Source organism: Pseudochaenichthys georgianus, chromosome 12 (assembly GCF_902827115.2).
Source record: "Pseudochaenichthys georgianus chromosome 12, fPseGeo1.2, whole genome shotgun sequence".
In the NCBI taxonomy this organism is placed as follows: Eukaryota; Metazoa; Chordata; class Actinopteri; order Perciformes; family Channichthyidae; genus Pseudochaenichthys; species Pseudochaenichthys georgianus.
Genome location: NC_047514.1, coordinates 17,572,615 through 17,599,405, shown reverse-complemented (window position 1 = coordinate 17,599,405; position 26,791 = coordinate 17,572,615). Strand labels below are relative to the sequence as shown.

Here is a 26,791-nt window from a genome sequence, read left to right as displayed (position 1 = left end):
AGCACGGGAAGCAGCAGCGCACTGTGGCTGCAGCGTATGAGAGATTCTCCTTCTAACTCCTTCTATTTAAATCTGGATTTTTCACCAGCATTTTTACATGCGCTGCGCTGTGTCTCTGATCCTCTTTACAGTCAACTGCAAACATAAAGAGGAAAAGGGACTACATTGTCTGAGGTAAAGTAACAATGTTTTCTTATAACAACTTGTCTTTATGTATGTTCTTCAGTTGTATAATACCATGTACAGTATGATATGTAAATCTATGAAAATCAAAAATTTGACACATATTTAATTACATTTTCTATAGTTATATACTATGCATTTTCAGAAGAACATGTGGTTTCCATACGCTACTTCTAAATATTTACATTCTTTTAAGTTTCAGCTTGCTTCTACCAGTTTAATTTGTATGTGGGTCAAGCATTCTATGCAGATTTTAAATTCAGACACTCATCAGGAAATTTACACCGGTGATCATACAGTGATGTTGATGTTAGCAGATCAATAATTGAATTGACCCCAAGCTGAGAATGTGCACACTGCAGGTGTCTCATCAATAACTAACCTCTTTTATAACTTGATTTGTATATGAAATTATTAACAAACACACTTGTTGATGCAAATCATGCTCTGTGTAATGTATACAAATACGTTCATCAGGAGAATGTCTTAATTGATTTACCAAAAGAGGTGTTGTTTGTTTTAAAGGTATTATGGCTATCAAATGTATTTTTATATAAACAAGTATAAATATGAAATAAACTGTTCAAAAGGATAACAGGTATACAGACAGGACTTACTATCCTCTATCATCGTCATAGACCAATTTGGTTTCCATGAACACAAACTTTGCATCCATTTTTTACTAACAATTAACATATTCAATGCATCCATACCAGTAATGACATCTTCATAGAAGACGACAAAGGTTGCATTTCCCTTTTAGTCACACCAAATCAGATAGTATTTGATTAATGAGCCTTTAGCTTTTGAGACAATGCTTTGATTACTAATGAGGGGAAGTAAGAGGTGATTGTGACGCACAAGGCTTCACTGAGCACAGCAAGAGCTCCCTGTTTGGACCTGACTCCCTGCACGTCAATGTGTGCTCAACCCATCGGGCCGTGATATAAATGTCTACATGCTAAGGCATTTTTCATGTATATACATAACGGGCAGATTCCCTGCTGCTTGGATGGATTAGCTACAATACCATCACATAGCTTTACATTGCCAACTGTGAGCAAGCAGATATGATTTATAACATGTTCTCAAATAAATGATTAATGTGATAGATGTTTCAGAGTATATTATGCGGCAGAGAGCATTGTGCTGTGCTAGAACATAACTCATTCCTATAATAGAGGCAAACAGGAAGTGGGTTTGCATTGATACATGATGGTAACATTGCGTGACTCAACACGCACTCTTGATTCCATCACATGAACAAAGCAAAGACATTGTCGTATAATCACTGAGCAACGACCACATGGAACAGCATGTGAAAGTCCAGCCATTTTCATCATCAGAAAAGCCTTTACCTAATCAACTGTTTGATAAATTTTCCTCATTTACTTGCAACAAAGTCGTCATTGGACCCTATTGACACATTAACAACTTCCACTTTTCCTTTCTTGTCTGTCTAACTGCCATCCATTTTTAAATCCTATGTTTCCTTACCAGAGTTGTTTTGAAAACCATAGGTTACTTACGTAACCCCAGTCCTCAGAGTAACATGTAGTGAGATGTCTCACTATGGGATGCGCCTCATCGCGGAGCAAACAGAAGCATCAATCTCATTACGCCAATCCTGATTGGCTGGTGATCTTGACGTCAGCGTCAGGGAATCCACCCCCTATAAGTAGCTTGCGCTACGTCGCATGCGTCATTCAAAAATAAGCACCTCTTCTCGCTTCACCATAGCAAGGAGGGCCGTCTGGTGAGATATCTCACTACATGTTACTCTGAGTACTGGGGTTACGTAAGTAACCTATAGTTCTCATTCATAACACTCCGTTCGATGTCTCACTATGGGAAATTGTAGCTCCCGTATTGCCAGACGAGCTTATCTCGAAAATCACCAAACCAACCAGAACTTAACAGGTAGAGCTCTGACTCAACAAGGTGCCCAGCACTGCTCGGGCCACACTAGGAGCAGAGATGTCTAGCCTGTAAAAGCGGACAAAAGTGAGCGGCGAGGACCAGCTCGCTGCTGCACAGATGTCTTGGATGGAAACACCCTTGAACAAAGCCCAGGATGTAGCCAGACCACGAGTCGAATGAGCCCCAGACCCGAAGGTGCCTGCAACCCCTGACTCGTATAGGCCAAAGCAATTACCTCCACAATCCATTGGGAGAGCCGTTGCTTAGTAACGGGCTTGCCCTTGTGAGGGTTAGCCCAGGACACGAAGAGTTGGTCATTATGACGAAACTCTTTTGATCTGTCCATATAGGTGCGTAAAGCACGGACTGGACACAGCAAATGCGGCTGCTGTTCCCCGGAGGGACACAGCGGCGGAGGAAATGCCTCAATGTCAATTGGGGTACACGAACCAACCACCTTTGGTATAAAGGCAGGGTTGGGCTTCAGCAACACTCTCGTTTGCCCTGGGGCGAACTGAGTGCATGAAGGATGTACAGTACAGATAGCGCATGAATGTCACTGACTCACTTGGCAGATGCCAGGGCGTCAGTGAAAGATCGCCCCCCCCCCCCGCCTGAGACAGTATGTCCCTGCGTAGTGGGGGCTGCCATGGCTGCCCGCACAGCAGCTGATATATCTCCGCCAGCCCGTACATTGCGGGCCAGGGCGGAGCTATCAGGATAAGTGTGTGGCGTTGTTCCTTCACTCTGGCCAGAGTTGGGGGTATCAGAGCCAGGGGTGGGAACGCGTACAGAAGGCCCGGAGGCCAATCGTGCACGAGCGCGTCCACGCCTAACGGTGCGTTTAAATCGCGCATTGAAAAGAACAGCTGACATTGAGCATTTTCTTTTGATGCGAACAGATCTACCGCGGCTCTGCCGTAACGCACCCACAGCTGACTCACAATCCTTGGATGTAGAGTCCAGTCTGCATATAGTGGTGCACCTCTGGACAGTAGCTCTGCCCCGAGGTTCATCACTCCTGGTACGTGCGTCGCTCTCAGAGAGAGGAGATGTCTGCCGCTCCATAAGATCAGTTTGCGTGCCAGCATGTGTAACTGGAGAGAACGCAAACCCCCTTGGCGGTTTATACACGATATTGTGGTCGTGTTGTCTGTCCTCACGAGGACATGATGTCCTCTGAGAAAAGGCAGAAAGCGTTTTAGAGTGAGGAACACCGCTAAAAGCTCCAGGTAATTTATGTGCGCCCGCTGGAGACCCCTCACCGGACGACCTCCGTAAATACCTCTCCATCCTGTCAGACATGCGTCCGTGGTGACCACCTTCCGTGAAAGGACAGCACCCATAGGCACGCCCGTACTAGAAAAGTCGGGTGCAGCCAGTGACGTAGTGCCATTACGCTTTTCACAGTAACCATTACTCTCCACGCGCCATGACGCGCGGGGTTTAGTTTTAGAGCGGCTACCCAGCGCTGAAACTCACTCAAGCGTCCCAGTCGTACGACCAGGATGGCTGACGCCATGAGCCCCAGTAACCGCAGGCATGATCTGAGGAGAACATGTTTGCGCAGCTGGAAATGAGCGAGACAAGCTCTGAAAGCGTTCACTCTTTCCGCTGACAGGCGGGCTGTAAAGGGCACCGAGTTCAGGTGTAAACCCAGGAAGAGTACAGTCTGTGCTGGGCACAACATGCTCTTCTCTGTGTTTATTATGAAACCCAGGTTGAGCAGGTGCTTTACGAGGACATTTGTCTGCGTAATCTGACTCTGCTCGGCGGGTACTATAGATATAGCCCTCTTTTCTAGAAGTGAGAGAATCTCTCTCTAGAATATGGGCTGACTCTCCCCGGGCTTGTGAATACAGAATGCCCGAGAAGCGAGGGGGGGTGACAGCGAATTGGAGTCTGTAGCCCCGTGTTACGGCCCGTCTACACTACAGCGTCGACAGCTCCAATCTGCCCATTCACTTTCAATGGGGTGACGTCACGTAGCCTCGCTTTTTCGCCGAACTGAATTGTGGGTAGCAGAGCGGTCCGTCTCAGGCGTCTCCGGCGACAGAAGTTGAACAATGTTCAACTTCTGACGCCGGAGTAGCCAGCGCCAGCCAATCAAATCCTGTTTCCCAAAATCTGACAGCTGAAGCCGTAGCCAATGAAACCGCGTCTAAACTGGGAGAGATATCCCGCCGTTCATTTCTATATTTCAAAAAAAGTCGGAGGAGAAACTAACTATCGCCGTAGCAAAACACCCGGTTTTGTATGACCAGACCCTCTTCACCTACCGGGATACAAACCGGAGGAACCAGGCATGGAGGGAGGTGGCAGAGACAGTGGGTGAAACTGGTAGGTTTTCGCCAGTTTGGGGAGTTTATATATATATATATTGCTCCCATAAAATCCCCGGGGTTTTTTGCTCTGTATGTCGGGGGCGGGAGATTCATGTGATTGGTTGTTGGTCCTGTTGCTTGAATAAAATCCCCAAGCTCCAGACACGCCCAGCTCCAAGCTATTTTTGAAGCTGTAGTGTGGACGCCCCGTTACTGTCTTGAGAAACCCAAGCAGATGTTGTGAGCATCTTCCACTGTATGCTCCTTAGAGCCAGCGGAGATGTCACGTCTCTTACCCTCTAAGTCCCTATTTGTTGTGTTATGGGGCCCTCTAGTGTCTGAACACGGTGGTGCCCCATTTCGACAATCCCCACCGATACTGCACATGCGCGTGACGGTGGTGCCTTCACAACCCCAGCCGGCACTGCGCATGCGCGTGACCGTGGTGCCTTCACAGCCCCAGCCGGCACTGCGCATGCGCGTGACGGTGGTGCCTTCACAGACCCGTCTATAATCCGCCTTTTGAGAGAAGCCGTAGCTGCTCTCAGAAGGGGAACAGTTGACGGACTGTTTATTGTTTTTATTGTTTTTCTTTTCATTTTTTTGAGCTGCGCCCTTGGCCTGAAGCCTGGATGCGTCAGCGGAAAATGGTTTATTTTAGAAACAACAACAAACTTGTGACATGTGTTTTTGCGGACTTGAGGATGGTGTTGAGGCATCTCTCGAGGCGGCGGGAACACATCTAGAGCTGGGGAACCGTGGACTTCCAGCTCTGTCACAGAGGAGAGAAGGAGGGGCTGTCAGGCCGCTCGCTTCTTCTTCCTCGACTGCTGGCCGAAATTCTGGGTTGGCTGCGCCTGGGCTGCAGCCGGGACCGGAGATTTTCTAGGCCAACTCGCCCTCGTCTCCTGCCTGGGCTGCGACCTCTGCTGTTTGGGTATTTTGAACCGGGCAGGGTTCGAGGCAGCTTGGGCGAAGGACTGCCGCTGTGAAGGCAGCGGCTGGACCCTTTGAGGGAGGCAGAGGTGGAGGGCCTCGTCCTCCTTCTTTTTCGACTCGCATCTCCTCTGCATGGAGGCGAGAGCGGAGCCGAAAATCCCCTCGGGAACGATGGGCATGTCAAGCACATCCTCCTTTTCCCGGTCTGGGAGGTTGGTGAGGTTGAGCCATCTAGCTCTTTCCTGCACCACCATGATCCCCATTGCCTTGCCCGTGGCCTGGACGGCGCAGCGTTGGACACAGAGACAAATGTCTGTGACCGCGGCCATCTCATCTAGAACGGCCGGTGCAGGATTGCTCGACAGATCCTCGCAGAGCTCCGCTTGGTATGCGGTTAGCAGCGAGGAAACGTTCAGAGCCCTGGCGGACAACGCTGCGGCTCTGTAGGACAACGCTGTGGCTCTGTAGGACAACGCTGCGGCTCTGTAGGACAACGCTGCGGCTCTGTAGGACCGTTCAGTCATGGTCGACTGGAATCGGTCCGCCATCGCTGGCAGCGTGGGGTTCCTGCTTGGTGACGGGACCAGCCTCGGTAGGAGGTGGGCTGCCACCAGCGGTTCCATAGGCGGTATGCAGAGCAGGCCGAGCCTCTCCATACCGTCACAGTCTAGGGAGGAGGTACCCTGGATTGGGGCCTTGTTGCTAAAGGGCCGGTCTCTCCACGAGACCGACACCTCATCCAACATCTCCGGGAAGACCGGAAGGAGTTGCCTCTTTGTCCTCATTGCTTGGGGAAAATGTTTCCCCTCGTAACGGGACCTGGAGGTCTCCTTGGCCATTTCGGGCCACGGGATGTCTAGCCTGGACGCGGCACGCTGACACACGGCCTGCAGGTCCATGCTCAGACAGGGCGAAGCTGGTGTGCTATCGCCCGGGAGAGCAGCCATCGCTCCCGGCTTTGCAGCTTGAGCCGATGACATGAAGATATCATCTTCTTGCTCATCCGAATCAGACAGGAGGAACTCAGAGGCATCCTCTTCGTCCTCCATGTAATCTAATTCCAGGACATCCTCCGCGGGCGAAACCATGGTGAGGTCCAGCCGGGAGCCCCAGCTTGGTAAAGCGTGGGGCTCCGTTCCCGCATCTCTTGCCGCCACCGGGTCCCAGCCTGACACGGCGCGGAACTCCGGTTCTGCAGCTGCCGCTGTTGATGAGCCCCAGACCGACACAGTGCAGGGCTCAATCTCTGCGGCGGACGCCCCCGCGTCTTGATTGCCAGCCGGCAAATCAACGGACATGAGGGGGTCCTGTCCCGACAAGCTAGCTGGGCGTGCTAACCGTCGGCGGAGGCTCTTTATGGTGAAACGGGCAAAATGCCCGCACGAGCCGGGGTTGTCAATAGCCTCCTGGGCGTGTTCCAGCCCGAGGCAGGACGAGCAGACCTGGTTTGAGTCTGTGCCTGATATTCTCAACCCGCAGCCGCAGAGTCGAGCCTCCGAGTCGAGCCTCCGAGTCCCTGACTCCTCTGGTGTGAGGGAGAGAGGCGTCCATCTTGTTCGCTGCGTGGCGTGGAGAGGACCCGCTTGTAACAGGTACGTCGTCGAGAAAAAAACTGTTACCAACCTGTCTTTAATCCTGAGAAAAAAAGGACGGTGTAGGTCTTTTTTCTCAAAGAATATTAACTGGTGTGTTAATATTCTTTTAATCCTTTCCTCCTCCGTGAGAAAGAGAAAAGAAAAACGTCCTTGCTACCGTGGTGTCGGTTGTGAGGGAAAGCAAGCTAGCGACAGGTGTGTTGCTAGCTTGAAAAAATCAAAACCTTACCTTAATTCCCGAGGAAGAAACGGCGAGGTCGATTATAATACTAACTGGTGTGTTAGTATTAGCAGTCTTCTTGCGAAGCAGGAAGGGTAGCCGGCGAGCGCCCGTCGACCGAAATTTAGATTTGGATTCAGTCTGTGGACTGTTAAGCTAGCCCGGCTACCATAGAGATGTGCTCTGAAGCGAGAAGAGGTGTTTGAATGACGCATGCGACATAGCGCAAGCTACTTATAGGGGGTGGATTCCCTGACGCTGACGTCAAGATCACCAGCCAATCAGGATTGGCATAATGAGATTGATGCTTCTGTTTGCTCCGCGATGAGGCGCATCCCATAGTGAGACATCGAACGGAGTGTTATGAATGAGAACATTATCTTTTCTCTTTTGTTGGCTTCATGCTCTTTTTGTTATTGTGGCTGTTCTAAGAAGGGCTCAGAACAACTCTCAAAGCCCATTAGTTCAATTATACTCAGTGAGATTCTTCAGTCTCCAAACAGTGGGTCACTATTATTGTGATTAATAATTCATTCCAACTTATTAAACAATGTTTCTAAGGTTAATGATTGATATTACAACTTACCAACTGTGATAATCTTTTGAATTCTATAAGCTACAGAAATGTAATGTATTACAAACAAATACAGCATCTAAACTGAATGTAAAATGATGGGAGAAATTGGAGTCCTAAAAAAAGTATTTTTTATCAGGAAAAAGTTGTTATTGAAAGATTTTTATCGAACGAGAATTCCTAACCGAACACCTGTCACATCCTGGCGCTGGCTGTTCGCCTCACTCCCTCACCTGTGTATTTTCGCTCCCTGTTAATCACCTGCCTGGCCTCAATGTCCCTCACCTGTGTATTGAGTCTGTGCTGTTTCCTTGGTCAGTGCCAGTTCGTCTTGTCTGTATAGCAGAAAGTGCTCCATGTTACTCTCCTGACGTAAGCTATTGTTTTAGCTGCTTAGCATTTGTACGAACCTAGTTTTTCGTTACCTCCAGTCAGTACATTTTTTGATCATTGCCTGTTTTATTTTTACCTTTTGGATTAAACGCTTGACTAAAGACCTTTTTGCCTGGTTGTGCTCTTGAGTCCTATCTTTTTGTTTTGCTCGTGCCCGTACTTGTGCTTGATACTTTCAGAGCTGAAAGCATGACTGATCTTCTAATCTGAGAAAACATAGATGAAAAAGAGTTGAACAGCTAAAAGAAGTGCTTCAAAGTCTCAAACACCTGTACTGACACAAAGAGAACTACATATGTGAAGGCAGATGCATGGAACTCAGATTTGAAAAGTCAACTGTGTAAACACAAAGATAAAACCATGCATATTCATTCTTTATGGGTCATGTTTTTCAGATCTCAATCATTGTGTCACTGAACACTGAACAGTCATTTCCCATGTACAGCCATGTTCAATCAGACGTAAACATGGAAATCAATGTAGTAGATTGACCTCATATTAGTGTTGGATTGGTGTATCCATACATTCATGATCCACAGAACATTAGTGTCTGTGCAAAATGTTATAGAAATGTATTTGTTGTTTAGATTTTCCAATCTTGACTATAGAATAGGACCTACTGTACAAACAAACAAACAAACAAACAAACAAACAAACAGACATTACCATCTAGCCATGCTTGCTCAGGTGTACAGTTTTAAGGCCTTGAGCACTGTTTTGTGTGAAAGCCTTTCAATACTTTTCCCTATGCAGCTTGAAAGACAGAAATGATAGACAGTGTGTAATGTCCAGCCAACCAAACAACATACTGTATTTTACAGTGTAGGCACGAGAACAGTACTGATTTGTTCCCACAACTTACAGATATACTTCCAAATGTTGTCACAGTGCCAACAGTAACCCAACATTTCCTGTAGAATTCAACAAAGTTCAAATTTGAATCAACAGTCAACTGAGAGGAAATGTGGGGATATCCTCCGATTTCCTATTGGAAAATACTGCCTTCAAATTGATAGAAAACGATGAAAACAAATGTAATGGTTTAAATACTGACACTTTGTAATGTTTGAACTATTACAAAGAAACCTCAACTAAATCTATAAGACAAGACAAATTGCTTTGTGCCAAACTGACAAAACTGAATAAAGTATTGATGTGTAGGAATGGCTGAATAAACAGACATTATGCAGGCTTTATGCCATTATGTCTTATCTTGTTTTCTTGCCTCAAGACATTTTACTCGCTGATTATGATAAGTACTTTTTCATAGTGCCAGATAGTTTACTGGGTCAGAAGGACAGAAAGGGAGATCGTGTTAGAATCAAAGTCTGTGAGACGAGCTTTCCATTGAGATAGACCCTCTGATGCTGACATCTGTGTGTGCGTGTGGTTGTTACAGAAATGGACCTGGATCCCGGATTCTATCGGCCGGTGGATGTCCAAGCTCATGCTCATTATATCGTTGCCTTCTTTGTCTTGGTGATTGGAACATTGGGTGTTACAGGAAACGCCTTGGTCATGTACGCCTTCCTCTGGTAAGTGAACAGGTCATTTTGAAGAATGTGCGTGTCTGTCCTTGCCAATTTAAGAGGTGCATGTATTTAAGGGGACTTATCACATTAGCCTACCCTTAGACAACTGAGAAATAAAAGCATAGTATCTATAAGAGAAGCCAAATGAAATGATTTTTTAACACACAAGTTAATTCAACACACATACTCAAGTCGAGCGTAATTTATGGAATACAGTTCAATTCAATGATGAATAGAAAACACTTATTCTTTATGTTCACATATCAAATGTCACTGAGTATGTTAAAAAAAAGCCTTTAATAAGCAGTTTTGCTGCATGTGTAAACAGGACACACACCTATTAATAGTACCTGTATATAACCCGCAAACCATGCTTCTCAGTTCACATCACACCTTTTCTCCGAGACATGTTCGTAATGCATTATAAACCCACTGATCCCAGGAAATCAACTGGAACGACTAGATTTGATCTTTTTAAAGCCTTCAATTTATCATGGAAAACACATCCTTTTTTAGTATGTAATCCTTCCATTTCAGCTGACATAATTTCCGGTATCTAAATGTTTTTTCACTTAAATATTTTGTAAAATGTATGACACAATAGAGATATCAATAATTATTGGCTAATACTCAATTTCCCTGTTTGGCAAAAATCCTGGTATCACTGCTAAGTAACCAACTCAAAGCAATTTTGCCAACAAATTCTGTATTGCCCACTCATCAGTCTGTTTTCATCTGTGTGCAATTTACCTCTGCAGTTACATACATTAATTAAAATGTTTCTTGTATAGATTAAGGAAGCATTATTCTGCTGTTGACATTGTCAAAAGCTATCGATAGATTTCATCGTCCCAAAATGTTCCCTTTTAGAGTGTTATAATATTGTACATTTTGACATTTATGAAATCACCATTTGTTTTGTAAATACTTAATATGTAAATTAACTTAGAACATAAATTGTCAGATTAATAAAGAGAAGTAAAAAGAACAAAATGTACTACTGAAAGATAGTGTATTAGAAGCTTTAAAATATCAAAAAGCATGTTTGACTGGATTGAGAGATGATGTATCTGATTGAATATATACATTTTATTGAATATTATAACTAGTAACATTTAACTAAATATATATATATACCCGTGCCAAATATTTAGAGACTAGCTTTTAGCAGTTCATGTGATGTACTTTCACAGTGTGTTGCAGAGATTTAGAGGACTGAATCCCACATTCAGTTCAGACACAATGTGTTCTTGCATTAGAAAGCACTGATGTCACAAGCACAGGCAGAGGTCTTTGCACCAGCCTCCAGGCATTCCATATCAGCAAGCAGTTCAGTGATTTTCTAGCTGTACTAAATATATATATATATATATACTAAGTCAGTTTCTCCCTTATAACCTCAGTACAATACCACCTAAACTGCGTAAATAGGGTAAACTAGCTCAAATGATAGTATTGCAGCTCAGGTTATTCCAATTAACTACTACTATACCAAGAGGAGATCCCATAATGTATGTGCCCCATTATTATTATAAATCCATTCATATCTCTATTTTGGGAGCAACCTTTGGCATTGAATATACAGTATGAACAACCATTCTGCCAGCTCATGTATTTTTGGAAAACTTTTTTTGGATTTTAACACATCTTCAGGGTCAAAAACTAAGATCTCATCTTCCCCATGTTTATTTTAGTACAAAAACATTTGGTTAGAATGAATGACTGTAAAGTCACTGAAGCTTACACCAGCGTTTGTTACATACAGTGCACTATGGCTCCTCCTGGGTATATAGTAATACACTGCATGCAGTGAAGGACCAAGTGTTAGATCAAATCCTCGGCCTGACATGATTTCTGCATTCAGGTCCAACCTCCATTGACACACAACCATCTCAAATGTCGCACCACTCAATCTCCATGGTAGTCACTCTTCAGTATATACCCACTCACCTGCATGTAAACACACAAATACAATCCGACATGTTTGTCTGTTGTACTGTTTTTTGGTCTTTTCGCCTTGAGTGAGCAGAACAAGGAGGACTATGCTCGTAGGCTAAATGGAGCTGATGTAACTAATATGGTATTATTCATTTAGGTCAGGAAACAAATATTCTTTGACCATCTGTGGACCTATATTCACTTTGCCTTTCCGGTCACAATAGATAACAAATGTATGTTTAGAAATGTGAATGTAACATTTTCACTGACACTGATTACACCACAGATCAAAGACATCAAAAGCTGCAATAAATAGTTCATATTGTGAATAGGGATGGGAATTTGAAAGCAAATGTATATTCGAATATTCGACCCCCCAAAAAACGGTTAACCGGTTAACCGAAATGTACACATCCTATAAAAAATAAAATTGGCTAAACATTTTTTTTTCAGGCTCTTTTTCGGGATTTTTTTTTTTTACCCAATTTTTTTTCAATATTTTTTTTTAAATACATACATGTTCAAATAAGTGTAGAAGCCACGTCGAATTTGTCAAATGTATTGAACTGGTGATCACAGTTTGAAGGCGTGGAGGCGATTCACAATCAGGCCAGCTGTAGAGAAGACCCTCTCAGCTGGAATGCAGGTTGCGGTATAGCATGTATATATAAGTTTAATTTCGCATAGTTTTACCTCTACACCGCACTCACTAACCTGGTTGAAATATTTCCACATATTACTCCTTTTTGACGCCATGTCTGTGTAGGACACTTCTTAGAGTGTAAATAATTACTGGACTATGACTGGTAAAATATGTTAAATACCGGCAAAACTAAATCTTTCCTGTCAAAATGTCTATGTACTTTGCCGCCACACACGGTTGCCAAGCAGCGCTTATTGTTGTTTAGGCTGGCCACTCATGTGTCGCGAGTGTTGACGGGGCGGAGGAGCACGCTCGTGAACTGTTAGCGCCGGAACCTCACAATGGCTGCGGAGCTCATTTGCGCCACATTTGGGCCTAAGATGAGGTTTGAGTCTGCGTGATCTGCGTGTAGGGAGGGGCGGCAGCCATGTCATTGGCTAGAACTAGCTAGATCTGATGGATTTGGACATAAATGCTAATAATAATTATTCGAATACCTGAATCATTTCGAATATTCGATTCATCGTTCCCATCCCTAATTGTGAAGCATGCATTTACAACATATACAACGTGATGTGATGTCCCCAGTTCGGCTGACAATGTTCCTGGCGGCTTGTTTCGATGCAAAAAAAAAAAGGCAGCCGCTTTTATTTACACAGACTGTTGCCCAAAAGCAATCTGACGTCTGTATGTGTGTGCAGCGAGCTATGGCATCCTACCAGAATGTTATCGAGCACACACCATGCATTAGCCTTCAACATGACCATCTGTGCCAACACACAGCCTTAGAAAAGCACTGGCATTATCTGCTGCAAGCCCGCTGGTTCCAAGCTCAGTATTTTTCATGAAACTCTACAAGTTAATGTTTAGATTGGATGAATGACTACATATCCAGCATGCCCCAAGAAATGCTGCAATTCGACTGTCCTGAAAGTATTGACAGTATTGGCTTTGACAATTAAAAGTTAAGGTGCATATTTGTTCTGGGAGATATACCTTGCTGTGTTGCAGTCTTGGGAGAAACACAAATGAATACTATAGAAATCCATTTGCTGCCATACTGCTTGGCTTTTATGGATATCCTGTAGACATTTGGTGTTTCCTTGCTGTCCTCCTAATACATTTAGAAGGTCAGTTATAATTGATTTTCTCTAATAAAGTGACTCTTTTCTTCCTGTCACAGTCCTTACTGACTGTAACGAGTCAGCAGGGGAGTCTACTGAATCCATTAGTATGTGATATTTGTTAGTTTTCCCACATTTTATAGTATGTTCACAGGACAGTTGTTGTGTGTTCACCTTTGATCTGGTGAATCCCCTACTAAGAGTTTCAATCTTTGGTGTGAATCCGTCTCAAGAGAATAATGCTTTTCTTGATATCCTGTTCTAAGATTGGTGTGAAATTGAATATGTAGTTGTTCCGACTGCATCTGTATTTTGTGTACTTGAGAAATGCCTGGATGTACAATAGATTAGCATGAATATCTGAGTATCAAATGCGAGCTTTCTAGACATACTCAAAATACATTGCGGTTCGTCAGAGTGTCCGATGTTGGTCTGCAAGGCACACGTTTTAAATAATTAACCAGCGGATAAAATAATGACGAATAATGGCAAGTAATGTTGAGGTAGAGTTAAGAGCAAAAGCTGAGTGTCGATAATAGATAACAGAAACATATTAAATTGAGTGGAAAAGATAATGTAGACGTACATTTTTAGTGTTTTCATTTAATGGTAGCTCGGATATTCTGATCGATACATAATGCAGAGAAGTTGTAATAATTGATTTACTTCAGTGTGAACAGTCTGCTTGGAATGGAATACAAAACGGTTCATTTAAAGTTAGTATTCAGTCCATGCTGTTGTTAGAATGCATTTTCAAATATAGCTATATTACTATTGAAAGTGGGTGTATGGATGTGCCATTGAAATGTATTTCCCCCCCCTGCCAATTATGGTAAGCAAGGTGGAATTGAGTTTGGAAGGATGAGGATTTGAGAGTTATTGGATGGATATTGCATTGGCCAGGTTATGAATCCCTATCCCACTACATGTCTGTACAGCACAGCCCCAAAGGACAAGTCATTTAAAAAACAACCTTTCAAAACAATGAGACTCTCCTTGTTATGAAACCTTACCCTGGATTTACATTCACAGACGGACATTCAAAAATACTTTTACAGTCTTAACTAAAGGTATCCCAGTATAGTGTGGTTTAGGTACAAAGTGGAATAATGTAGTAACTATAATAAGCTAATAGAAATAATCAGATTTTGGATGTAGGTGTTTCTGAAACGCAGTAGATGTACTACAACAAAGTGGGATGGCATGAATGTTAACTAACATTTATCATATTGCTCTGCTTTTGTACTGACACGTTTGATTTGAAACTTTTCCATCGTTGTGTTTCAGTAACAAAAAGCTACGGACTCCTCCCAACTTTTTCATCATGAACCTGGCAGTCAGTGACTTCCTCATGGCCATCACGCAGTCACCCATCTTCTTTGTGAACTCCCTCTACAAGGGCTGGATTTTTGGTGAAACAGGTATTTTCTCCTTACAGCACAATAAACTCTTACAAACAGCTTCATCCTATATGTATCCATCAATGTTGTCTACATATGGAGCTATGAATAACATATAGTACACATATATATATTTATAACACTAGCATGTCCTTTTCCCACGTAATATACTGTATTTATTTTAGAGTATCAGAATATACAGATATGTACCCTCGGCTAAATGAACAGTTTAAATTGTGTATTTGTATCTTAAGTTATACAACGCTGCACTCACATCTGCACACTTATAAAAATATATTTAACATGTAAATGCTCAACTTTTTACTGTGATATCTTGTTTCAATTTGTATTCTATTTTATTTTAATTTTTACCTTTAGTGAATCCTGTTTTTCATTCTGACACTGTTGCTGCTGTAAACGCCTGAATTTCCACAAGGGGATAAATAAAGTTCCGTTCTGTCTTATCTTATCTTTCCCTAAAGAGGAACAAATCACAACAATAAAAACCTTTTTTCTCTGCTTTCCTCCACAGGCTGTAAGATTTACGCCTTCTGTGGAGCTTTGTTTGGAATAACTTCCATGATAAACCTCCTGGCCATCTCTCTTGATCGCTACATTGTGATCACCAAGCCTCTGCAGGCCATTCGCTGGACCTCAAAGAGACGCACCTGCCTCATTATCGCCCTGGTCTGGCTGTACTCTCTGGCCTGGAGCCTCGCACCCCTTTTAGGGTGGAGTAAGTAACTTAGTCTTTCATCTCCTTCCTCTTTTTATTCAACTATCCTCAGTTTTTTTTGCTTTTAAACCTTAGACTTCCTTCTTATCTGTCATTTTATCTCTTAAGGTTCGTACATACCCGAGGGCCTGATGACCTCATGCACATGGGACTATGTGACATCTACTCCTGCCAATAAAAGCTATACTTTGATGCTATGCTGCTTTGTATTCTTTATCCCTCTGGGCATTATATCCTATTGTTATCTGTGCATGTTCCTGGCCATCCGCAGTGCAAGCAGGTGAATGAATTAACCTAGGTGAATATGCAGCATTTCAATGCACTAAACACGATGAAAATATAATTTAATTCAAAGCCAGCCTTAATACCTTTAAAATCAGCATTGTACAATTTAACTGCAGATTATAGCATATGCTGAACCACTATAGCTCACACAACACTACTGTAATGAGATTTCCTAGAGGCTTGACATTATGCAAAGCAATTTGTTTAATGTAATCACAAGCATGTTATGTATACTATGATGCTTGCTTCTGAATCTCCCTTTAGTTCTTCCTCTTCATTATTTATCTTTGTGCACATATGTATATATTTTACAGATGCTGCACATTACTGTCTGGTCACTATTATCCTCTAAGTTCACCCTTCAGTATAAGAATGTAGCTGTTACCCAATTCAGAGGTATTCTCAAAGACTGAATACATCATGGCGGCTGTGGCTCAGTGGATAGAGTGCTGGACTTTGAATCAGGGGGTAGCAACTTGCAAGTTCGAGTCCCACTGCAGTCAGCATGTTGTTGTGTCCCTGGGCAAGACACTTCACCCCAAATTGCTCCTGTAGGGATTGTCCACAGTACTGAATGTCGCTTTGGATAAAAGCGTCTAACAAGTGACATGTAATGTAATCATTAGGTTTATTATATAATCTTATTTATATAGGTTTGTATAGGGACTTATAATGCCACCAAGCAAGGATTCCTTTTATTGTTGTATCAACCAAGTTACAATGTATCTATCTTTAAGTATTTACCTTAAGGACATCATTCACTTAAAGGAATATCTTTACGCAACGTTAGCTTTGCTCTGAATCTGTCTTGTTTTTTAAAACAATGACTAAAATACTTATCCAAGTACAGGAATAAGAACATACCAATATACTCTTTGTTCGTTACCATAGTCCATGTTACATGATGACAACTGTATGCAAACACAACACTGAGTTGTTTGTGTTTATTTTAATTTATTTAGCCTCTGAATAACGAATGTGTTTTTTCCTTCCTAACAGAGATATTGAGAAGTTGGGGTATCAGGTGAGGAAGTCAACCCTGATCCACCAGCAGTCCATCAAGACTGAATGGAAGCTGGCCAAGATTGCCTCTGTGGTCATCATAGTGTTTGTGCTTTCCTGGTCGCCCTATGCATGTGTCACCCTCATCGCCTGGGCTGGGTAAATATACAGTATGACAAGGGCTGTTTATGGTCTAATTATGTGTACTTGCTTTGGTGTGTACAGACAGTAAAGTAGCCTCAGGCATAATACAGGATGCTTGGTTGCACTGTGTAACTAATTTCAGCCATCAACTATATTTCACTTTTTGTAGAAAATCCTTAAACATGAGATAATGAATTGCTATTAGACAGGTTTAAACTACAGAACTAGCCATTGGGCAATTTTACTCAATCTTTACACCTTTCAGATATGCAAGCCTCCTTACTCCCTATTCAAAAGCTGTGCCTGCTGTTATAGCCAAGGCATCAGCCATCTACAACCCTTTTATCTACGCCATCATTCACTCTAAATACAGGTGGGTGCAGTCATCCGTCTAATCAGTTACTTAAGCTTGAATGGAAATCTAGGGGTTGTGCTGAAAGTTCATTATTTGTTCAACAGGGACACCATGGCAGAACATGTTCCCTGTCTTCACTTCCTAGGAGAGCCCCCCAGGAAGAAGTGCATATCAGTGTCACACAGCGAGTCCTCCCTCAGGGACTCGATGCTGAGCAGACAGTTGTCTGGCTCCAAAACCAGGTTCCACAGAGTCTCCTCCATGTCTACGGTCGACACAGTGAGTTTGGCTTCTACACATGCTTTTGAGTAGTTTCAGTGAATACAGAACAACAGGCATTATCAGTGGTTTACAAAAAACAACAATCAAATGCACAGAAAGCCACATTATTTTCTGCATTTGTTTTTTAACCCTGTTTTGTTATATACACTGTTGGCAAATAGAAGTCCCTAGAACTCCTTGTGTTATTATGTGGGTTTGAAACAATTCTATGCATTCATAACAATAAATATGCCATTTCTCTCTCACGAGGAAACCATGAAAGATAAATCCTGTTAGTACCGCAATTTAATGGTAATATGAGTTGTCATACAGAGTCGCATGCAGTGTTTCCCCTAGGTTGACTGCTTTGACCTTGGCTTATATAAGGGAGGACTACAGTGCGTGCTTACACAATTACACTACACTATTTTTAACACTTTTAGTTTTTTAACATGATCTGTTACTTACTACAAATATCAATAAGTCGGCTTTCTTTTTAAATCAACATAAACTAATCTTCACATCGGCAAAATGTAAACTTTAAAGGTCACCTGTTATGCAAAACATAACTCCAGGTGTAACTTATCTTTTACATAGATATGTGTCCCCGGTTGGTGAAGAAACTCACAAAGTTTCAGAAAATACAACCCTCTCTCTTTTCCTCCTTACCCACATCTCTCCAAAGGGGCGTGGCCAGCAGCAGCTCCAAAGGGGCGTGGTCAGCATTCGCTCGGTTACATTTAAAGGGCCAGACCCAGAATCAGCACTTTAGTAACAGGGCTGAAATAGAGGGGATATGAGGCATGCTCCAATGGGTGATCTGTTTGGTATTTTGAGCAAAAACACTTCAGAGACATGTTTTGAATAGATATGGCCCTATAATATATTGTTCAAATATAGTATAATAGGTGAGCTTTAAATAATTGAAACAAATCTGTCCCTTATAAAGCTTGTTCACATTAATTACTGTAGTACATTCTTGCCTTGATTTACATGTGAATGTACAAATGTGCATATCCCTTGTAGCAGGTTTGGAGTGACGTGGAGCTGGACCCTATTGATGAGGGCTATAGTCGGAAATCCAGCTATTCCCTTGGAGCTTTGAGGGACAAAGATCCAAGGTCATTGGCTAACCATTCCAAGGGAAAGGGAAGCCACAGCCAGGAACAGGTAGGACATATTCCCATCATTTTGGGGCTTTGAAGACGTAATTGGTCAGCACAATCATGTTGATTACTTTTGTGTTTTAGATCCACATCCCAAAGAGAGTCTCATCCAACAGATGTGATCACACCCTATCGCTGGAGTCTGTCAACACAGTAATGTGCCTGGCCATTGGGAGGAGAATGGAGGAGAATCCTGAAAGTTTGAATAAAGACAAGAGCCAGGAAGCAGAACAAGATAAAGACGATGGGCAGACTCAACAAGATCAGAAGGAGAGCGATGAGAAGGAGCTGGAAGTCCTCCTCCAGCCAGACTCTCTGGACAATATCGCGTCTGTGCACTCCCAATCAGTCATCAGACTCGACCTAAAGAAACGGCCCTCTAGACCCTGGCTATTGTGAGGGAAAACAAAGCTCACAGAGTCTGAAGAGAGAACTGTTGCTCCATTTGCAGCCTCCGGACTGTTCTGCTCAAGTGTTTGAGTCCGTGTAGAGATTTCTACAAGCTAAATGTTTAAAGTGTTTATTTATCTATGTGTGAGCAGAAGAGTAAAGTTGTTTTTGTTGTTTACGAAGGTCTTTTAAGTAGCTTTTAAACTCTCAAGCGACTCAAATCTCGACTTTAAATAACCTTCAAAGTAAGGCAATTTATTCTAAAATGCACCTGTGTCTAAGGGGCCACACACTTCAAGAACAATTAAACAACCATATTTATTATCAATTATCTTTATTTATTTTATTTTATGAGAAAGCAAATATATACGTGAGTTTACGTTATATTCACCTTTTGTTCATTTAAATGTGGTTAATATTTGAATGTCTATAATCCACAATTGGCAAGTTAATTAGTCTATTATGCCTTCATAAATCTTTGCAGAACTCAATATAATACATGTAATGCGCCAGAAACTGGTGCTTATCATATTTGTACGTTTTCTGATGTACAGTAATGTGCTGTATCATGCGATATAAAACCGGTGACTTTCATTCACTGCAGCTACTCTGAAACCAGAGTTACATGTTTGATATAAAGTGTTTTGCTAACCAAAGGAAGTCATGTTGCATAAACAGCTGCCATGTGCCATAGTCATAAAGGCACTTGATGCCCTGATGTATCTTCATTTATCATGCGTTATGATTTTATAATAGGGATTAAGCCTGTATGTTCTCAGGAACACTATTGGCACCGCAACAATCACTGACATTTTGCACCTTCTCCTTCTTGAATTATTGCATCTTTGTTGCTTTCGGTGCTATTGTTACATTTTAAACTATGGTCATTCATGTGTGTGTTTGTTGTGAGAAATAAACTTCTCATGTAGCTCTCAGCCATAGACTGTATATATAAATGGATGTAGTGTCCGTGACGTCACCCATAGGATTCTGCAGAGTTGCCGTGAAGCCCTTAGTAGGCGGAGTCGGCCACTAACGGCTCGACTGTGACGTCAGAGTCTAATCCTGCCTGCTCCAAATATGGGCAAAGAGCCGGAGCCGAGGCGGGACCTGCTGCCTCCGAACTGGAAGTAAACAGAGCTAGCTCAGGCTAAGAAGCTAAGCTAACATAAAAGTCTTACCCAAGGCTGAATCCAGTGGCGGTTCCAGAACATTTTACATGGGGGGGCAAAGGGGAGGCAAGAGGTCATGCCAGGGTGGCATAGGAGGGCGGACAGTACGTGGTATTTTATACTGTATATAACCTATTTATTGTTAATTCATGCCCTAACACAAGTGTTCTTAATGCACAAGGGAAACAAGGTGTTCAGACAAACAATCGGGTGCCCTTTGAGTCCCCCAAGCTTACCTCAACCATTTTAAATGAAAGGAAACTACAAAATGTATTTTAAAGCAATGAATTAATGGAACAGGTTGTTTTGCATTACAATGTAAAATTAAATATATATTTTGTTTTAGACAGACACAAAAATTGGTTGTCTTAGACAGACATATTTGCATGTCCTCACTAAGCATTATTACATATTAAGTGAATATTAAACAAATCAAAATTGCCAATTATCCCAAAATGTTGCTGCTAATATAATCATATGCTTATCAACTTTAACTGATCAAAAATCAATTCTGAAAAAATACTTGAATTATCTATGAAATTGCAATATTGTCCCTTGTTTCAACCCCGTCACGCCATACCATTTACCCTCCTATTAAAATAATGGATCAGTCCATGTGTGATCTGCATTGAGGGAATCACAAAAGTGTCAGTTTCTTCTCTTACCTATATTTCAGTTTTTGTATTTTCAGATTAAGATTGACAAACTCAACATTTCAACTATGTTGTATGAATTAATAATAGTAAATAATTGTTATTACAAAAATAAACAATAGTTTTGCAAAATATTACAATTTTGTAATGTCCTTGACTTCCATGTGGTGCCATATATTAGCTAAACAAGGTCTCATGCCTACTTTTTGTCAAAAACTTCAACCCTGTTAAATTTTTTCAAGGAAATTCCTAGTAATTATTTATATTTTGTGCCTGAGGTGGGAACATGTAAGTAGTCCACTACCAGATGTTATGACCAAACATTTTGGTTTCATTTTTCAAAGATATAAAGACCTAAAAGGCACCCGATTCAGAGAATACTCTAATTCTGCATACTGTAAGTACTTAGTTATAATTAAGTACACAAATGACATCACCCATCTCTTCAGAGAGCTACAGGTGACCTGTGCAGCAACACATTTCAATCAATATTTGTCAATACTAAGAGCTGCTGTAATGGAATATGTAAGGAGAATAAGAACATACCATGTGGTCCAGCTGGAGTTTCATCTGCCTCCTGATCCCTGCCTCTGGCCCTCTTTCTGATACTTCATCTTTATTCCTCACATATATTTCTTCTTCTTCACTAATGTCTTCATCTCCTCCTCTTCCTCCTGCTCTGACCCTCCTGGTCTCTTCATCTCTATTTTCCTTTTCCTCTTTCTGTTCGTCCTGATCACTTCTCATATGTCTTTTTGTTGGTGTTGAATCACTCCTATACTCTGGTCTGTATACTTGTGAAAAGCACTGGTACAAATGCTTGTATAACTTTACACGTTAGGGCCATGTAGCCTAGCTAATATGTAGCATATCATAAATATAACATCAGAAAGTATTGATCAAGCGCACACAGGCAGCTGTGTTTGGATCCAGTTTTTACGGTAAAGGATGTATCCTGGTTTCATTGATCTGGCCTCATGGCTGTGATGTGTAGTTTTCGTGGATTTAATAGTAGGCTACCGCGTAGTTTAGCAAAGTGATCGATCTCCCAGCTAACGCTGTCTGCGTAGTATTTTGTAACGTCACGCCCCAAACAGCGCCCGTCTGTTAAACGCTATCGATTCAAACTAAAGCGTTTTATTAATATTTAGTTTCAAGCTCTCGTCCTTAGTAAAAACAAAACTAGTGGAAAGGGAAATGCTCCAAGGGGAAGCTGATCCATCAACACATCCTCACTCCCAGGTCGGCCTATGTTGACGTTATGTCAAGTCCCCTGTGTCGGCTTTTTCCAACGCAATGGCATTAGCGTCCATTTTCAGCTTTCCGGGATGTCCATATGCTTCTATGGACGCTCATGGAAGCACGGCATTCGTTTGTGTCGGCTGCCCTTAAAGGCAATGTGAGCGTCCATTCTCATTGGATAACGGAGAATTGTACACCCGGAAGTAAGTATTCCCCTTACTGTCGATTGATTTTACAGTGATATCTGCACTACTCATCGACTAAAAAACACCAGATTATCCTTGTTAATTACACAACATTGATTGGTTTAAATTGTGTGCAATGCTTTTGTATTTTTCCCCTTCGATTCGGAGAAACAAATATTTTTTCGGAGTAAAGGATGGCAGAAGACACTACACTACCCAGAATCCCCAGCTATCGTTTGGACTACACCATGTGCTCTGTTTGACGTCACGTGATCTTCAAATTTCTCCCTGCAGAAAAAAAAAACATGGCCGAACTTCGTTTTATTTTCGGTGGAAAATGGCCATTAAAATGCGTTTTGATGTCATTTGATGCGAGAAATATGAGTTGTTATTTCAGATTATGTGTGCAGTGGATGTACATGATCTTTAGTTTGCTAGTTATTACGAAGATTACTTCAGGAAATTGCGTCCATAACGTTTTCATTGTTACCAAGGTGGTTGCTAGGGAGGCTGCTATCGATATTATTTCTGTTATGTTGTGTAACTGTTTAATGGTGTTATCTTTATTGCTACCCCCTTCCCCGTCAATGTATAGTGTTGGTCCACAGCCAGCGCAAACATATTAGTTTAACAAAATCCGCATCTAAAGATAGCCTCCGTTATTTCCCCCTGTGCAATTCCAGTCTCACATCTCAGAGCACATCGTCATTAACAAATACCGGAAACAGACCGAAAACATTTAAAAAAAATTAAATAATACTTTATTCCGAGTGTGCTTGCTTTTCTCTTTGAAAGTCATCACATACCGGCATTGTAATACACGGTTAGGCTGCATTAAATATTACATATCTGCCGTAGTTCTGTATTTATAGAGCCCTGATGAGAAGACTTCTAGACAAACATGAGGAACTGAAAACGTGACGTGGATCATAAATATTCCATTAAACAACATCTTACATTTCTTTTCACACAATACGTCTCCTTGCAGTATCAACACTAATTCGGCTGATTTTTATATTTGATCCAATTGGTAGATAGGCATAAAGGTGCACAGCTGATATAAAGGGACACCTAGTGGTTAAAGCATGTTATTGAATTTCATAATTTTTATTATTAGATATTAATAGGATCCCTATAAAGTATATTCATTACTCGTTATTCTCTACTAATAGTTAATTAAAGACTGTATATAATGACTATTTTGCACATCCCTTTCAAGATTTCAAGATTTTCTAAGGTTTATTGACATATCATATAGGCCTACACAACTATGGTGTAGTTATGCATTGAATAAAAAACTTGGGTCGCAGGTTCCTCAATAGTGCATAACAAGACATCTATCAATATTTGTGCATACCTCCAGCAATGTTAACTATGTTGAAGCACTTATTTTAACTGATATTATACATAATGTATTATACTCTTATAAGATGTATGTAGACATTTCATCTCCGGCCTTGTCAGGTATTGAACAATCAATAAATAAAGAACACAGAATTGTTGAATAAAAAACACAGAATTTGTGTGATTATACTAAATGATTTACAAATAAACACCACTGCATATTTAACTGTTACACATGCTGATGTAACGCAAATGTTCCAACTTGGGATCAATAAAGTATATCTTATCTTAAGCTGACCGATGGCTACTGCCATATTTGCAAAATGTGCCTCTGAACCTTGACAAGTGCATGTTTCAGGTTTATCAATTAATGTAATGTAATGTAATGTAATGTTATCAATTAACAACAGGGGTCACAAACATAAGACTAGCTGTTAAATAAAGCTCTTCTGACCTTAGCTGGCATGTGTGTATATATATTAATGCTGCCCATTATGGGCACAAGCAATTTTCACCCATTTATTAATTATATGTTTTAAATGTGAGTGTTTCCTATCCCCTAATCCTCCAGGGATGTACACAGTTTAATACTGGCAACTTCTTATTATGGGAAATACGAAAACGTCTTTTAAAACTACAACTCCCAGTAGAGACGTGCCATAGATAGAGAACATGTTGCGAAACAGAATAGCCAGCATGTGTAGTTCTGGGGACGGGGTGGGGGAGGGAGGGAGGGGGGGACGCGGTGGACCCGTTCAAATTCAGTTTTGGACAGTCAGCCGTGGTTCCATCCCATTTCAAGTGCTGTTCGAGGCTCGGTAACCCTCGGAGCACACTCTCCAATCACAGAGCTTGAGGACTATCACAGGGTTTGTCAAACAAAGCACATGGTGTAGTCCAAACGATAGCTGGGGATTCTGGGTGGTGGATTCTGCCATCCTTTACTCCGAAAAAATATTTGTTTCTCCGAATCGAAGGGAAACAATACAAAAGCATTGCACACAATTTAAACCAATCAATGTTGTGTAATTAACAAGGATAATCTGGTGTTTTTTAGTCGATGAGTAGTGCAGATATCACTGTAAAATCAATCGACAGTAAGGGGAATACTTACTTCCGGGTGTACAATTCTCCGTTATCCAATGAGAATGGACGCTCACATTGCCTTTAAGGGCAGCCGACACAAACGAATGCCGTGCTTCCATGAGCGTCCATAGAAGCATATGGACATCCCAGAAAGCTGAAAATGGACGCTAAGGGCCCCCCCCCTTGCGTTGAAAATGGACGCTAAGGCCCCCCCCCCCCTTGCGTTGGAAAAAGCCGACACAGGGGACTTGACATAACGTCAACATAGGCCGACCTGGGAGTGAGGATGTGTTGGATCCATAGGTACTGGGACAGCTCGCTCCCTCTCTGCAGCGGTGTGAGCCGCGGGCTTTGTGAACGCCGCTCCGCAGTTTAATGCAGGGCCGGAGCTGCGTTTTTAACGGGCCTAAAATGGTATTTAAAATGATTCACTTTTAACTAATGTAATGCTTGTTTTGTTGCTTGAGAAGCTTGTGGAAATAGTGTAGGTTTGTTTTAGTACAGTTTTAGGGAAACAAAAGTTAGGGGGGCAGCTGGGGGGGCAAGGCTCTACAGTGGGGGGGGGGGGGGCAGCTGCCCCGCGTAGATCCGCCCCTGGCTGAACCATAAACTAAAATGTATATGTATGCATAAAGGGTTACGTCCTTAGCTGGCTAATAAGTAACAAGCTAAGCTACAAAGCACACAAACACCTGCGAACGGGGTTAACATGTATAATATTATCATTTAGACTTCTTGGAAGTTCTATTAGTACATCAAGCGCACAGCACGACATTTTAATTGTCTGGTATTTGTAACAATATTCCCTAAAAGGCACAATCACCACGAACACGGCTAAAGCTAAAGGGTCAAGTACAGTACTATGACTAACTAACGTTGTAGCCTCTATGGTTGTAGCCAGCTGGTTGTAGCCTAGCAGAGTGGAGAAGTTGCTGTTAGCTGACAGTGAGGCATGTACGTGTCCATCAAAGTGACCACGCCCTAATTTATGCAAAAACGTTAAGACCTAACATAAATAAAAGGGTTGTGTTAGAAAACAATTCACTCACAGATTCATAATCATGAAGGTGGAATCTAACTATATCGATAATAATATTTATTGCATCCATGGGTAGAAACATGTTTTTTTCTGCTGTAAAGTTTTTTTCTTGCTGTAAAGTTGCTGTAAAGTCGGCCCATGTATGAACTGCAGTGTGTGGCACTTCCGTATTGGCTGTTCCCCAGAGTTTGGCTTGCTCTCAACACATGTTTCTGCCCAATCTCCTACTGTATAAAGCTTTAAACGCAGAATCTCTTATAAAGGCTATTATACAAATTTGAATAATCCGGATCATGGACCATAAAAACCCATGAGATAAATGTTATTTTAAAAGTTGTTTTTATTATTAATAATTCAATTTTAGCACATCAGAGAAATGTCTTTACAACTTTCTGTAGCTTTGAATTCAGATATTTCTTGATTAGCCATTGTGAATTTGCAAGTGTTATGATCACAATTCACACATAATAAACTTTGATATAAGGTATTATGCATATAAAGATCTCATATATATGTATCTCATATACTGTAAAGGTCTATACTCCTTTATACATGCATTATAGCACAATTATGATTTACATGGCCTTCCAAAAGTATTACTACAAATTCTGTGTCATGTGTGAGAGTCTGCAGAATTAATATAGTATCTTGGTCTACTTTTTTTAAAGCCCTCTCAGGAAGCAGGTGGATGAGGATATATTTTCCCCACTAATGATTTTTTTTTAACCCAACAAATCAAATATTTGTCCAATTTCAGTCGCTTTTTAGCATGCCTTGAGAAGAATTAAGAGTAGATTACACACACTACATGTGCTTTGATCATCTGAAGCATCGGGGTGACAGATGTTCATTAATTATATGGATCTTTTCAATGTGTTACTCTATTGGCAAGGGGTTTATGCATCCAGTTTCATTTAAGTACAAGGCAATACACGGATGATGCCAA

At 41.7% G+C, this 26,791-nt stretch overlaps 1 protein-coding gene across 2 annotated transcripts; it reads left to right on the top strand.

Moving 5' to 3' along the window:
* opn4xa (opsin 4xa) lies at positions 1-20,972 on the top strand. Of its 2 annotated transcripts, none has more exons than XM_034095802.2 (10): positions 1-174; positions 9,548-9,683; positions 14,673-14,806; positions 15,318-15,521; positions 15,630-15,801; positions 16,806-16,967; positions 17,218-17,325; positions 17,412-17,586; positions 18,598-18,738; positions 18,819-20,972. In XM_034095802.2, exons 2-10 carry the CDS (start codon positions 9,550-9,552, stop codon positions 19,131-19,133), a joined length of 1,545 nt encoding a protein of 514 aa, XP_033951693.1. In that variant the 5' UTR covers positions 1-174; positions 9,548-9,549; the 3' UTR covers positions 19,134-20,972. The 2 variants fall into 2 exon arrangements, with proteins under 2 accessions (XP_033951693.1, XP_033951692.1); XM_034095801.2 differs by having other exon boundaries at positions 18,595-18,738.
* The last annotated feature ends 5,819 nt before the right edge of the window (positions 20,973-26,791 follow it).